The 15,623-nt window shown below is 35.3% G+C and overlaps 1 protein-coding gene across 2 annotated transcripts in view; it reads right to left on the reverse strand.

Moving 5' to 3' along the window:
• Nucleotides 1-15,623, reverse strand: part of Zw10 (zw10 kinetochore protein) — a 35,513-nt gene that overhangs the window by 12,933 nt on the left and 6,957 nt on the right. For both annotated transcript variants that reach the window (XM_047519489.1, XM_047519488.1), the window contains 8 exons: nt 15,214-15,315; nt 14,755-14,832; nt 14,439-14,598; nt 12,306-12,458; nt 11,739-11,930; nt 5,924-6,087; nt 4,888-5,070; nt 830-1,068 (listed from right to left, as the gene is read on the reverse strand). In XM_047519489.1, coding sequence (XP_047375445.1) covers nt 830-1,068; nt 4,888-5,070; nt 5,924-6,087; nt 11,739-11,930; nt 12,306-12,458; nt 14,439-14,598; nt 14,755-14,832; nt 15,214-15,315 — 1,271 coding nt within the window. The remainder of the gene's footprint in view (nt 1-829; nt 1,069-4,887; nt 5,071-5,923; nt 6,088-11,738; nt 11,931-12,305; nt 12,459-14,438; nt 14,599-14,754; nt 14,833-15,213; nt 15,316-15,623) is intronic.

Raw genomic sequence — 15,623 nt, forward strand, 5'->3', positions numbered from 1 at the left:
CTACAATCAACTTAGGCTACTGCTGCCATTTTTGTCTCAATGAAATCTAGAAGGAGGAGCTTGTTAAAGAAAAAGATTCCATATGAAATGTAGAGTTGAGTCCAAGGTACCTTCAATACAATGTAGATTAGAAGTCATCTTGGAGGGGCTGGGGAGATAGCTCAGTCGGTAGAGTGCTTACCTTGTAAGCACAAGGCCCTGGGTTCGATCCCTAGCACCCAAAAAAAAGTAGAAGTCATCTTGGAAAGGTAAAGCCAGATCTGTGATGCGTACCATTCTTTTCCTTTTACTAACTAATAAATTATTAGTGTTTTAAAAATAAACAATTTAAATGTAAATTTAAAAGTAAATTTAATTAGGTAATGTAAATTTCAAAAGGTAAAAAAAACTAAAGAAAGAAAGCTGGAACATATGTTACAACTATTACTATTACCTCTATCACCTGTAATAGACAACATTTGAGTACTAATAATTTCTAGGTAATATTCTAAGTTCTTTGCATGTACTTTCTCATTTAAAATTATTTCACTTTCATCATAAAAAGTAAAAATTAAATATTATAGTGTTTTATTAAAAAGTGATTAAAAATTTTTAGTGTGGGATAAACCTTTATGTCCAGCCACATATGTGAATATATTTTTATACCTTGTTCTAACATCTATATTATAAATAAAAGTTAGAGACTGATATATATGTGTGCTACAATGTGTCTTTCTAGAAAAAAAATAGGATTAAAAAAAAAGAATTTCAGCTAATTTTCTCAATAAATGTCTATTCAGATAAGCATTTAACCAATCAATGCCATTTTCAGACAACTTGGAACTCATACCATTGGTCACTACTGGTTGTTGCCTCTAGTAAAGTCTGATAGGCAAGTTCCATTAACTTCTTCACAGATTCACTGATGCGACATGTAGGCAAAGAAAAGGAATGTTGATCCAACGTATTTTCAGGTTCTAAATTCGCAGCTTCATTGTACTGAGTTTTGGATATTTTTTGTGCTTTTAGCTTGTTATCCTCATCAGGACTGGGTAAGTCTGGCACACTTATCTTAGAATCAGGAGTGATCTAAGGTTCAAATAAAAATATAATAAATACATGTTTTCAGGATAATTCAAATGCAAGCATACAGCAAAGAATAAGACCCTGCTGACTTCCATGAAGATAAAGCTGTGGTTCTAAGGAATAATTAAAAGATTTGAGTAGATATGGCATTATTTTAACAACTACTCAATCTTGGGTGACAGTATATGATAAGAAATAAGCAATCCCTTTTACTATGAAATTGTTCTCAACACTCAATCTTGATGGAAAAGTAAACTGTGCAATGGGTTCAAGACTTCATGTAAGTGAAAAAGTATACAAAGTTGGGCACAGTGGCATGGACCTGCAGTCCCAGCTACTCAGAAGGCAGGAGGATCACTTGAACCCAGAGGGTCAAAATCAGGCTGGGCAACACAGATCCTGTCTCAAAAAGACAAAAATTTTTAATTAATTAATTAAAAGAAAAGTAAAGCTAGATGTGGTCATGCATGGTATAATCCCAGTGACTCAGAAGGCTGAGGGAAGAGGATGGCAAGGCTGAAGGCAGCCTTGGAAACTTAGTGAGGTTTTTTCTCAAAAAATTTTAAAAAGGGGCTAGGAATATAGCTTGGTGGTAGAGTATCCCAGGGTTCAATCCCTGCCCAGTGTAGGAAGGGAGGAAAGAAGAAAGGAAGAAGAGAAAAAGACCTTTTAAAATTATCTTTTCTCAGGCTAATTCTGTGTTCCATTAACTATGTTATTAAACAAATTATTTCATACCAGGCACATAAGTTAACTAATCTATGGAAAAACTAATTCGATTCCAGTATTCTCCCCTGAAAAAAAATGAACAAAATTCCAAATCAAAACTGAAAAAGCCTCCTTAACATTTACATAGAATGAGGATTCCTAGACTTGGTTGGGACTAAACTGAAAGAACCCCTGGTAGAGAGTTTGATGATGTTTTTCAAACAACTCTACAGATCTTTTGGGAAAATAAGTGAGAATATTTAGGGGACTGTTCTAGAATTTAGATAAAGACTACGAAAAGTAATTAAGCTGAAATGATTTTAGAAAAGGAAAGAAGAGTTTTACAAAGTTGAACAGTTTAGATTTCACTCCAGGGCCTAAATGCCAAGAGAAAGAACCAGAATAGAAATCTGGAGCAATAGTTCTTAACCAGGGGCAATTTTGGCAATGTCTAGAGATTTTTTTGTTTGGCACAACCAGGAGTGCTGCTACCACCATCCAACCAAATGAAGACAGAATTCAGGAATTTTGCTAAACATTTCACTGCAAAGCAAATAATTATCTGGTCCAAAATGTAAATAGTACTACTACTGAGAAACCTTGGCCTAAAGGAAGCTAAATATTAGGATGTTGGTACAAAAGAAAAATGCAATTTCCTAGAATGTCAGAACAAGTTGAAAAGGGAGCTCAGAGATTATCTAGTTCAATTATCTTACATTACACAAGAGAAAAATGAAGTTCAACAGGATTAAAAGATTAAGCCCAGGACAGGCATGGTGGCATACACCTGCAATCCCAGTTACCAGGAGGCTGAGGCAAAAGGATCATAAGATTGAGGTCAGTGTGGGCAACTTAGTTAATACCATATCTCGAAATTTTTTTAATAAATAAATAAATAAAGCTGGGGATGTAGCTCGGGGGTAGAGTGCCCCTGGGTTCAATCTCCACTATCTCAAAAAAAAAAAAAAAAAAAAAGTCAAGGCTAGAGTCACAAAGCAATTCAGTAATAATAATGTTTATATCAAGAAGCTGTGTAGAGAGGTTGGGGTTGTGGCTCAGTGTTACAGTTCTTGTCTAGCATGCCATGAGGCGCTGGGTTCAATCCCTGACACCACATTAAAAAAAAAAAAAAAATGAACAAAATAAAGGTATTGTGTCCATCTACAACTAAATGTATATCTATAAAAAAAAGAAGCTGTCACTGAGATACTAATTCATTTAACAAATATTGAGTGAATAGATGAGCATTTAATACATAGAGGTTATGTGCCAGGAACTTTCACTAGAGATACCGCAGTAAACAAATAGAACAAAAGATATAAAAATACAAAAAACACTGTCTCTCATGAAGCATACTTCTTACAAAGGAACGAATAATAAATATACAAATACTGGATGAAGAAAAATATAAAGCAGGGAAAGTGTTTAGGAAGTAGGTGGCAGTCACAATTACTAAAAACTAGTCAGAGCTGGGCATGGTTGTGCGTGTCTATTATCCTACTCAGGATTAGGCAAGAGTATCACAATTTCAAGACCAGTCTGGGCAACTTAGTGAGACCATGTCTCAAAAAGGGATGGGACGAAGTTCAGTGGTACAGTGTTTGCCTATTATGTACAGGACCTGGGTTCAATACCCAGTACCCCCCGCTAAAAAAAACAAGTGGGGTCAGGAAGGACTTTAACAGAAAAGTCATGTGGTATCTCCAATAAAAATCTTACAAGCACAGGGAACAAGAAATTTGAAGATTCTGCAACCAAGTAGGGACCTGGCACATTCAAGGACAGGTTATAAATCCAAGGTGCCTGGGGCACTGAAGGAAAAATGCAGTAAGAGATGGAGTCAGAAGAGATGGGAGACAGATCACAAAAAGCCTCGTAGGCTACTGGAAGGTTAGTGGGTCTTTTTCTTTTTTTTCTCTTCTTTTTTTTTGGTGCTGGGGATCGAACCCAGGGCCTTATGCTTACAAGGCAAGCACTCTACTGACTGAGCTATTTCCCCAGCCCAAGTGGGTCTTTTTCTAAATGAGATGGGAAGCCAGTGAATTTTGGTAACAAGACTGACATAATCAAATACTATTTACTTTAAAAGAAACCACAGCACAGTTCCTGGCACTGAAGAGATTTCAGTTCCCATAACAAATCAAAATTACCTTAAAATGTGTTAATATCTGTGGACTTCATATGGCTAATTAAATAGTTCATTGAAATAGACATGAGAACAGGGTACCAAAAAAATGGGGCATGGCAAATAAGGGATTAATAGCAACCCCAGACCCCTTGGTTTCAGTAGAAAAATGGCTAAGAATCTTTCATTAAGGGATTACCTCAGTCTGTCTTAAATCAAATAATAACTTGCATTTAACAAATATTATTTTGTATGTGCCAGATATAAAAACAAAAAAAAATGCACAGAATTATCTAAGGTCAAAGGAATAAATTACCCTTAATGTAAATTAAGTAGTCCACTGTCCTTGCAATTATTTATACCCTAAATTAAAAAAAAAAAAAAAAAAAAAAAAATATATATATATATATATATATATATATATATTTAGTTGTCAACCTTTAGTTTATTTACTTATTTATTTATTTATTTATATGAGGTGCTGAGACTCCAACCTAGTACCTCAACCATGCCAGGCAAGTGTCCTACCACTGAGCCACAACCCCAGCCCTACCCTAATGTTTTAATTAATTTTTTTTTAATCTTCAAAACTAGTCTCCCTCTATTAAGTTTAAGAGATGAAGTCATCATTTTCACAACAGGATATAACCTCTAATTATTATAAACATAATAAAATCTAAGTATATATGTCACAAAATTGTGAACTAAAACCTGAAATAATCTAATTTCAACAAAACTAAACCATTATATTTATGTAGGCTTTTTCCGTTTATACAATGCTATCAAATGTATTATCTTATCTGAACCTCATAATTCCCAAAGAAGAAGTAGATATTAGGACCACTTTAAAGAGAGTAAAACTCATGCTCAGAAGATTAATAATTTGCCTCCATGAGCCCAGCAACTATCATACTTAGTCTCTTCCACATTACCACACATGTCTCAAAAATGAGCTGATTCCTAATTATAATGTAGCACAACCCTGATACCTTCACAGTGTTGTGGATTTCAGAGGTCATTAGATTTCTAGCTGCCACAATAACATCCTGGCACTTCTTGTTAGCAAAATGAGAATTGATATTACGAGCATATTTCAGCAAATCAGTAGTATCTCCTTTTAAAAACCTCATCTCCTTTAGGGCATTTTCAAATTCTTCAGTGGACTGTATGATCTGGGAGAGGAAAGCATAAGAAAAAGAAAAGAATTATATGCAGTCGTCACTCGGTATGTGGGAGACTGGTTCCAGGACCCTTTTCAGATACTAGAATCCAGGGACAGTTTCAGTCTTTTGCATAAAAAGGGAACAATATTTGCATATAACCTACACACATCCTCCTGTATACTTTAAATCATCTCTAGATTACTTACAACAATACAATGTAAATGTCATGTAAATAACTGCTATACTTTATTTAGGGAATAATAACAAGAAGAAAAGTGTTTACATATTCAGTAGAGATGAAAATTTTTTTCCAAACATTTCAATCAGTAGTTGGTTGAATCCATGGATGCAGAAACCACAGCTACAAGGGGTCAACTATACATATATTCCATTTCAATGTTAAAATTTCAAATCCAATATACAGAAAAAAAAAAAGAACCAAATGGTCATTTAGGTCTTAAAGCAAACCATCAGTCACTAGGTTTAAAAATATACAGTTTTCTAGTCTTAAATTCATTAAGAAGAATATCTTCAATAGAAATTTCTGATAAAGATGCCAAAATCTTTAAAGTAAACATACTTTTTTATGTATTAAGGAAACACTAAAAAGAAGCCAACAAGTGTCCCACAAAAGCTACTATAACTGATACAAGTATAAAAGAATTTTAAAAGTACACTTAATAAGAAAACATACTTCCTCAAAGAGGTAAGAAGTCAGAAAAGAAATGAACTTATAAAAAACCTGTTTCTACTCTGTATTAATTTTTTTCAAGGTATAACCAAAGAACAAGACCTGAAAAGAAAACAAAGCAACAGCAATCAACAGTGTCCCAAAACCTTCTATAATATTTCTGCTCTTTACCTCCTCATATTGCTGTAACTTGCTGCTATTTGTTGGAATAGAATAAACCAAGCAGTTTTTGATGAGACACTCAGACAAGTCCTCCCAAATCACATCACCAAGCATCTCAGCCAATATGATTGTAGATATTTTTTCAATTTCTAAGTCAGTGTCAAGAGGCAAATCTGAAATCAAAAGAAAAAGTTTTTAAATAAGAAACCATTCACAATGCTGATATATTCTTAAGTTGCCCAGTTTTCCAGAATTCTTTCATTTTAAGATGATGGGAAAGAAAACAGCCCAGATAACTCTAAGCCATCTGAACTGTGTTGTATAATACATGACATAAAATTATGATTATTTTCACTGCTCAAGTGAATTCTGTGTACTAAATCACTGCCTATACCCTTTAACAATAAGATATATGCAATCTACATACATGTGATCACCTACTTTAAGCTACTGATATATGACCAACACTAGAAGATCTGCACTCAAAAATTAAAACAAGTAAAATCCCACTTTACTAATGAACATATTTTTTCATCTCTATATAGGATCTGTTTACCTTAAGTAAATTATCAACAAATGCTTTATATTAAAGTTAATGTCTAGTCTACTAAACATATTTCAGTGCCTCATCTGTAATTTATCTCATGGTAGGGTTTTCCAACACATTTTGTTTGTTATTTCCACAACCCCAGAGAGCTGGGGACTTGAACCCGGGCCTCCAGCATGAGAGGCAGGCACTCTACAAGATGTGCTATATGGCCTGCACTTCCAACACATTTTGAAACAATTATATTTTAAATATCCTATTAATTGCAAGGCATGGTGGTGCACATCTATAATCCCAGCAACTGGGGAGGCTGAGGTAGGAAAACTGCAAGTTCGAGGCCAGCCTCAACAACTTAGTGAGGCCCTCAGCAACTTAGCGAGACCCTGTCTCAAAAAGAAAAATAAAAAGGGCTGGGGATATAGTTCAATGGTCAATCCCCAGAACCAACAATAAATAAATAATACTTAAGAATCAACAGCCAGTACAGAACACAGAGGAACAATAGGACCAAATATTTTGGATCTAGTTCTGAATTATCAAGAAAGACCTTGGGGGGCTGGGGATATAGATCAGTTGGTAGAGTGCCTGCCTCGCAAGCACAAGGCCCTGGGTTCAATCCCCAGCACCACAAAAAAAAAAAAAAAAAAAAAAAAAAAAAGAAAGGCCTTGGGGAATAAAAATCTTAGAAGATGACCATATTACCTCTGCTACCTTCTAGTTTCCAAAATTTAGGCCTACATTGTCCAATACACTAACAACAGTCACATTTTGCTACCAAGCACTTGAAATATGGCTAGTATGACTGAGGAACAAATTTTTTTTAAAGTTTAATTAATTTAAATTCAAGTTTTAAAATGGAACAGGGAGCCCTGTAGTGATGAGATACTTCTGTACCTTTTTTTTTTTTAAAGTACTAAGGATTGAACCCAGGAGGCACTTTACCACTTGGCTACATCCTCAGCCCTTTTTACTTTTTATTTTGAGATAGGATCTCAGCTGGCCTTAAACTTGCAATCCCCTTGCCCCACCCTCCCGAGTCACTAGGATTAGAGCTGCGTACCCCCATATTTAGCTTAAAATGGACAATCTTAAGAAACACTTTCAGCAAACTTAATCATTTGAAATCACAAGTTTCAACAAAAAATGTGATTTTAATAAGACCTAAACTTTTTAACTTTGGCCAGCTACAAACTAAATTGGATTCTTATACAAAAAGAAAATAATGGGCTGGGGAGATAGCTCAGTCGGTAGAGTGCTCGCCTTGCAAGCACAAGGCCCCCAGCACAGCAAAAAAAAAAAAAAAAAAGGAAAAAAATAATTTTCAGATGAAGAATGACAAAAGAAACTACTATTTCAGTTAAAATTTCTTAGTTAATTATGAGGAAAAGATATTTTTAAAATGTGAAAGATTTTTAACTAAACCAATATACAATATTACCCATAAAACGTAAGATCTTTCTAACAGTATCAAAGATCAACTACTTCAATTTTTGAAAATATGCAAATACTTTTCTTTAGCTTTAGATGATACTTTAGGTACATTTTGTCTAAGAGGACTTTCAAATATATAAAGAAAATACTGTCAATTCACAGCCCAAAACATCAATCTTATGGCATGGATTTTTTTAAATCATTTACATTTGTCAAAAATACAAAATAGTGGGCTGGGGAGATAGCTCAGCTGGTAGAGTGCTTGCCTCACAAGCACAAGGCCCTGAGTTCAATCCCCAGTACCGCAAAAAAAAAAAAAAAAAAAAATTACAAAATAGCAATGTACTTCATTTTCCTACTGATATCACCTGAGGTATATGTAAATTATATACAAACAAGGGGGGCTGGGGAGATAGCTCAGTTGGTAGAGTGCTTGCCTTGTAAGCACAAGGCCCTGGGTTCTAACCCCAGCACCCAAAAAAAAAAAAAAAAAGAATATACAAACGAGGTATATGTAAATTTGCCGAATTATATATAAATACACAACGACTTGCCAAGGACTAAACTGTGTCCCCACAAAGTTCATATTTTGAAGTCCTAACACCCAAAGTTACTATATTTGGAGATTAGGGCTTTTAAAGGGGTAATGAAGGTTAAATTAAGTCATTATGGTAAATTCCTCATTCAATATTACTGGTGTCCTTATAAGAAGAGAAAGACACACCAGAGACAGGAGCACACTGAGAAAATATCATGTGAGGTACAGCCAGAAGGTCATAAGACAAGGAAAGAGGCTTTAAAGAAAAACCAAACCTGTCAACAACAGAAGAGAAATGAAGATAAGGGCAACTGAAAACTACATCACTCAAAAAAAACTAAGAATTGTTTACATTGGTAATAAGATGTAGAGAAAATAACAGCTATTGGGCTAGGGCTGTAGCTCAGTGGTAGAGCACTTGCCTAGCACACGTGAGGCACTGGGTTCTATCCTCAGCACCACATAAAAATAAACAAAGGTATAAAAATTTTTTAAAAAAAGAAAATAACAGCTATTGTAAAGAATATGAAAATCCATCATGTATAATAGGAATAAAACCTGTTCTGGATGGTTCCATGTAACAGAAATAATACTGAGTAAAACATATACTTCAGGGAACTATATTTTGAACAAATTTCTAAAGAATCACCTGAACAGCAAATGTGCCTTTGAGTAATAGTATTTAGTACAGATGGGTGACGTACAGATTTTTAAAAACAAAACAGAACGCTTCCAGGTACTCAGATTTGCCCCAAGGCAAAATGGAATACCTTAAAAGGAGCTCCTTCTCACTAAAGGTCCTCAGGAACCAGGTGTACATCTGTAATCCCAGTGGCTCAGGAGGCTGAGACAGGAGGAACCCAAGTTCAAAGCCAGCCTCAGCAACTTAGTGAGACCCTAAGCAACTCAGCGAAACCCTGTCTCTAACTAAAATACAAAGAAGGGCTGGGGATGTGGTTCAGAGGCTAAGCATCCCTGAGTTCAATCCCTGGTACCAAAAAAGTAAAAATAAAAAAATAAATAAATATAGGTGATCCTGGTGTGGTGCTGTCTAACCAACTGAGGGAAAGATATAGAGAAGAGATTAAAGCATCAGAGATATCTGGATTTAATCAGCTCTGAATCTTTCCAATTCTTGGATGCCTAGTTTAAAACTGCTTATGTCTAATAGAAACAGTTATTTTTGTTTTATGGTACCAGGGGATTGAACCCAGGGGCTCTTTCCCATTCAGCTACATCCTCAACCCTTTTTGTATTTTATTTTTGAAAGAGTTTTGCTAAATTGCTGAAGTTGGCCTCAAACTTGCAATTTCTGTGTCTCAGCCTCCTGAGTCACTGGGATTAAGTTATATACTACTGTACCGCACTAATAAATGTAAAATTGCATTTCTTTCCAAGTGAAGACTCTTGGAACAAGAAAAACTACCTTAAACTTCTGCAGTTTATGTAAGCTTAGGATTATATTTTTTTATTTCTTCCTGATAAAACTATACAAAGAAGTCAGGTGTAATGGTGTTACTAGAAAGGGTGACGCAGGACTGCAAGTTTGAGACCAGCCTGGGTACCATGGCAAGACCCTGTCTCAAAATATTTTTAAAAAGGTGAGTAGAGGGCTGGGGATATAGCTCAGTCGGTAGAGTGCTTGCCTTGCAAGCACAAGGTCCTGGGTTCAATCCCCAGCACCGCAATAAAAAGAAAGAAAGAAAAAAAAAGTGAGTAGAGCTAGAGATTTTCTCAGTGGTAGAGTTCCCTTGGGTTCAATTCCTAGTACTACAAAACAACAATAAAAACCATATAAAGAATTTCTAGCTTTACTGACAAATTAAATATATATAAAACTAAAAAGTATATGATAAACATAGCAGCATTTTTTTTCTTTTTCTGTGTCCTGTGATTGAACCCAGGAGCATTCTACCTCAGCCACATCCCCACATCCCCAGACCTTTTTTTTTTTTTTTTTTTTAATCTCCTTTTATTTTGAGACAGGGTCTCGCTAAGTTGTTAGGCTGGCATCAAACTTACAATCCTGCTGCCTCAGCCTCTTGAGTCACTGAGATTATAGGCATGTGCCACCATGCCCAGCTACAGCATTTTTAAATTTTCTCCCGAGCCAGAATGTTGACTGAACTATTCAGCAAGACAACTGAGAAAAGCAAAATGAAGATAAATCAAATTGATTTAAAAAAAAAAGTATGAAAATAAAACACCAAAGAACTTTTTTTTTTTAGAAGTTGATAGACCTTTATTTTATTCATTTATTTATATGTGGTGCTGAGAATTGAACCCAGTGCCTATTACTTTTAATAGGATGATAACCAAAAAATTTAACTGATTCAAAGCAACATAGAAACTGGTTATTTCTTTTTTAAAAAAATATTCAGGATATCATTAATTCTTTTTTTTAATTTTTTAAATTTGTTTTAATTAGTTATACATGAGAGTAGAGTGCATTTGCTGGTAAATGGATGGAGGTGGAGAATATAATGTTAAGCAAAATAAGCCAAACCCAAAAAATCCCTGATATGTGGATGCTAATTCACGATAAGGGATGGGGGGCAGTGCTAGGGAAGAAGAGTTACTTTAGATTAAGTAGAGGGGAGTGAAGGAAGGGGTATGGAAGTAAGAAGGATAGTAGAGTGAAACAGACATTATTACCTCATGTACATATATGACTGCATGATCAATGTGATCCTAACACATTTTTTTTTTTTTTTTTTTTTTTTTTTTTTGCGGTACTGGGGATCGAACTCAGGGCCTTGTGCTTGCGAGGCAAGCACTCTACCAGCTGAGCTATCTCCCCAGCCCAATGTGATCCTATAATATATATAATCAGAAAAATGAGAAACTGGTTATTTCTAAAGCAAATAAAGATCTAACCAATAGGTTAAGCTAAAATGTAACTTATTTTCAATGTTAAACCCCATTTGTTTACATCAGATTAATGGGATTTCCTCACTGAAACATGTAAAACAACATTTTGGTTCATTTTTCCTCCTGTAATTCAAGATTCCCAAAATGTAATGTTACTAGAAGTTCAGTAAGAGAAGTAGATCCTGGCATTCAACTAAAATAAAATTATAAATAACAGAATCTGGAGGTAGCACTGATGACCAGACTTGTCAATACAAAACAGGGAAGAAATGCAAAGTAGGCAAGAAATAAGAAGGTGATTAGTTTGTTCCTATGGCATAACTTACTTCTGATCTTCCCTTCATTTTCATTACAGACATTTCAACTTTAAAATACTTACTTTTTAAAACAAGACTTATTTTTCCAAAGTATAAAAGCACTGCTTTGGGGGTACATACCTAGAAGCTTTTTCTGGAGCACTTCTAGCACCAGTCGGATCTTTTCAAAAACTTCAGATGGTGATGGATGTTCCAAGTCAGTCATCAGAGATTCAAAACGTACAATAACTGTATTAGGCTGGTTTTCTATCACTGCATGAAGGGATGGGCAAGATGCCAGAGGCCTAAGGATATACTTCAGCAGCATCTGACCTGAAAAATCATATGAATATTGATAAAAAATCATGAACTTATAAAAAGTAAACATGCAAAAAAAAATCTATTATCTATCAATACACAGTTCATCCTCACAACCAAAATCCACATACTTTGATTTTATGCACTGCAAGTTTTCCCACTGAAATTTTTTGATTTTTCAGTTACTTAAAAACAAAATAAATAAATATAAACTAGGTTTTTTTCCTAAAGGAAAAAAGGATACAAGCCCTTTTTATCCTTTTGATGAATCATGAGGCAAAACATTGTCATAAATACTCTCCAGAGAATATTTTATAATCTTCTTTGTCATCCTTTTAACACTGGGACTTCTGAGACTTCAATGTGAATGAAACAAACCATATGCTTTACCAAATGATTTAAGCTTAGTGTGTAGTTCTCCGAGAATAGAAAATGCCAAGAGGACAGAACTGATGGATGGCATAAGGGTCTTCTCCTCCTTCTGGGATTGTTCAGTACATAAATGAAGTTCTGTTTGCAGGCAAGATTCTAAACTGCTGGTATCTAAGAATAAAGGGAAAAAAATATCAGCTGCTTCAGCAATACATGATGATCCCACTTCTACTCCTCAGAGCCTATTCTCTACTAAGATTTCTAAACATGTGGTTTCATTACAATATGTCCTAATGTAACCAAGTATTAATTATCCCATGCATGTCACTGGCATTATTTTAAAACAGGAAATGACTTTTGGTACATCCAGAGAAACAAACTAATTGTAAAAGATGACTGCCTAAAGTAAATGCTTACTAAATATATACTGAATGAGTGACTGAAAGCAAAGAACAAAAAATGAGTTACTAGTTCTATAGACCGCCTCTTCTATGTTCTTTTTTTAACAAGAAATACATCTGCCTGGCGAGGATGTAGAGAAAAAGGTACACTCATACATTGCTCATGGTGTTGCAAATTGGTGCAGCCACTCTGGAAAGCAGTATGGAGGGAGATTCCTTAGAAAACGTGGAATGGAATCACCATTTGACCCAGCTATCCCACTCCTTGGCCTATACCCAAAGGACTTAAAATCAGCATCCTACAGTGATGCAGTCACATCAATGTTCATAGCAGAACAATAGCTAGACTGTGGAACCAACCTAGATGCCCCTTGATGGATGAATGGATAAAGAAACTATGGTATACATACACAATGAAATATTACTCAGCCATAAAGAAGAATAAAATTATAGCATTTGCAGGTGAATGAATGGAATTGGAGACTATCATGCTAAGTGAAATAAGTCAATCCCAAAAAACCAAAGGCTGAATGATTTCTCTGATAAGTGGATGATGATACATAACGGGTGGGGGGATGGGGAAGAGGCAAGAATGGAAGAAAGATGGATTGTATAGAGGAAAATGAGGGGTGGGGAGGGGGGGAAGGAAAGATAATAGAACTAGACAAGTATCATTACCCTATGTACATGTATGTATGATTACACAAACAGTGTGACTCTACTTCATGTACAACCAGAGAAATCAAAGTTGTACCCCATTTGTGTACAATGAATCCAAAAAAAAAAAAAAAAAAGCTGGCATGAGAAACCAAATGAGTGCTCAAAAAAAAGATAACCAAAACCTTAAAACACTCCAGAGGAGTATTCTGAGAAGTCACAGTCCTGGACCAAATATTGGACACACTGTTGGGTTTCAGGATGTGGAACTGAGTCCTTTGAAAACCCAGGTGAAATAAACACAGATTCAAAGTAAAAAAAAAAAAAAAAAAAAAGAAAGAAAAGAAAAAAAAAGAAAAGAAATATATCTGCCTGGGCTGGGGTTGTAGCTCAGCGGTAGAGCATTTGCATAGCACATGTGAGGCACTGAGTTATATCCTCAGTATCACATAAAAATAAATAAGAAAAAAAAGGTATTGTGTCCATCTATGACTTTAAAAAAAAAAAAAAGATACACATGCCAAACAAGTTTAACAGGTAGTGTGTTATAACAAAAAGTTCAACACACCTGCCGTCTTCTCTTCAGTCTACTTGTGAGTAGAATTCAAAATTTTTTTCCAAAATTACTTCCTTCAAAATAAACCTATTTCCCCCAAGGACTGATACAGAACTAAGTCAAACCCATCTTCTACCCATAGTCCCCCTTGCTCTGCCCCTCCTGCCTTCTTTCCTCAGCAAGAAAATGGCTAAATTCTTAAAGTTTAAGCTTTCCATCCAAGATAACTGCTGGGAATAGGTCTGTTGATAACAGGTACATCCTACTGCCACCTCCTCCTCCACCCCACCCTCACCATGTAGACTTCAACCACTAATCATCCATCCTCACTTCCTTAGAGAGGGGACAGAAAGAGGGGTGTAAGGAAAGTAAAGTAGGGCACTTCAGGGACTCCTTGTTTAACATAAGGATATAATATAGACTTGGGCAACTAATAAATGAAACCTCATCTTCCAACACAAAATATTTAGAATATATTCAGAAGTCAAAATGGTTCTGACAGATTAAGCAAAGCAGTCCACCTGAGGTCAGAAGCACCTTTTGATGGTGGGAACTTCCAGACAATCAACTTCTGCCACTCTTCTCCAAGGTGATAAAGTATGTTCTGTTTCTGTATTGTGAGCTCCATGCTGAGAGATTTCAATATTTTTAAATCAAAGCATTTTCTGGATTTTAATAACTTCAAGCTTTTCTGTGCCTGGTAGTAAAATGTAAGCATTGTGTTAAACACACCATCTGAACTCAAAGCAATTAAGAGTATATTTGTAAAATAACAAAGAATACACAGAACACAATATATACTAAGAACAAGAATAGCACTAATTGGTTATGCTTTAGAGAAAGCATTTAGTACCTCTTCCAGGTGCTGAGCAGCGGTGACATATTTCTTCTCTGTTAATGCACAATTATATTCTTCAATAGCAGTGGAAAACTGAAAAGAAAAGTCCAGGTTATGAGGTATTTTATTGAATATGTCCTAGTATTTCAAGTCTGTTTTTAAAAATATGAAAAACAGCAGGACACAATGGTGCTTGCCTATAATCCCAGTGACTTGGAAAACTGAGACAGAAGAATCATGAGATTGAGGCCAGCCTGGGCAACTTAGTGAGATCCTGTCTCAAAATAAAAAGTAAAAAGAACTAGGGATGTAGCTCAGTGGTAAAGCACCTCTCAGTTCAATCTCCAATTAAACACATAAAATAAAATATGAAAAAAAAAATTTGTTAGGAAATACGCACTGAACAATGAGAACAACTGGAAAAAAATAACATTTCTTACCACCAAAACATTAATTTAAGCTGAGTTTACTAACCTCTTGTAGCTGTTTAAGCAAACCGAGGACTACTGAGTCTCTTTCCAATTGTTGTTTCAGGTCTGAAAATTCAGCAGTTGATACATGAAGATCACGACGGACCTAATTCATACATAAAAAATAAGTTCCTTTAAGATATACCATACCTGTGAAATAAAACCTTTACAGCTAATCAATAAGCTAGTAGGTCAATATAATTCATGTTGAAATTTAAATGCTAGTCTCAATTGCAGTAATATCACAGAAGGTATTAAGAGAGAATTTAGAGGTCCACTTAGTCCAAACCCTTATCTTATGTAATATCCATTCCAGATGGGCCCAGTGGTACACACCTGTAATCCCACAACGAGGGAGGCTGAGGCAGGAGGACTGCAAGTTCAAAATCAGCCTCAGCAACTTAACCAACTCAG

The sequence above is a fragment of the Sciurus carolinensis genome, chromosome 11 (assembly GCF_902686445.1).
Source record: "Sciurus carolinensis chromosome 11, mSciCar1.2, whole genome shotgun sequence".
NCBI classification, from domain to species: Eukaryota; Metazoa; Chordata; class Mammalia; order Rodentia; family Sciuridae; genus Sciurus; species Sciurus carolinensis.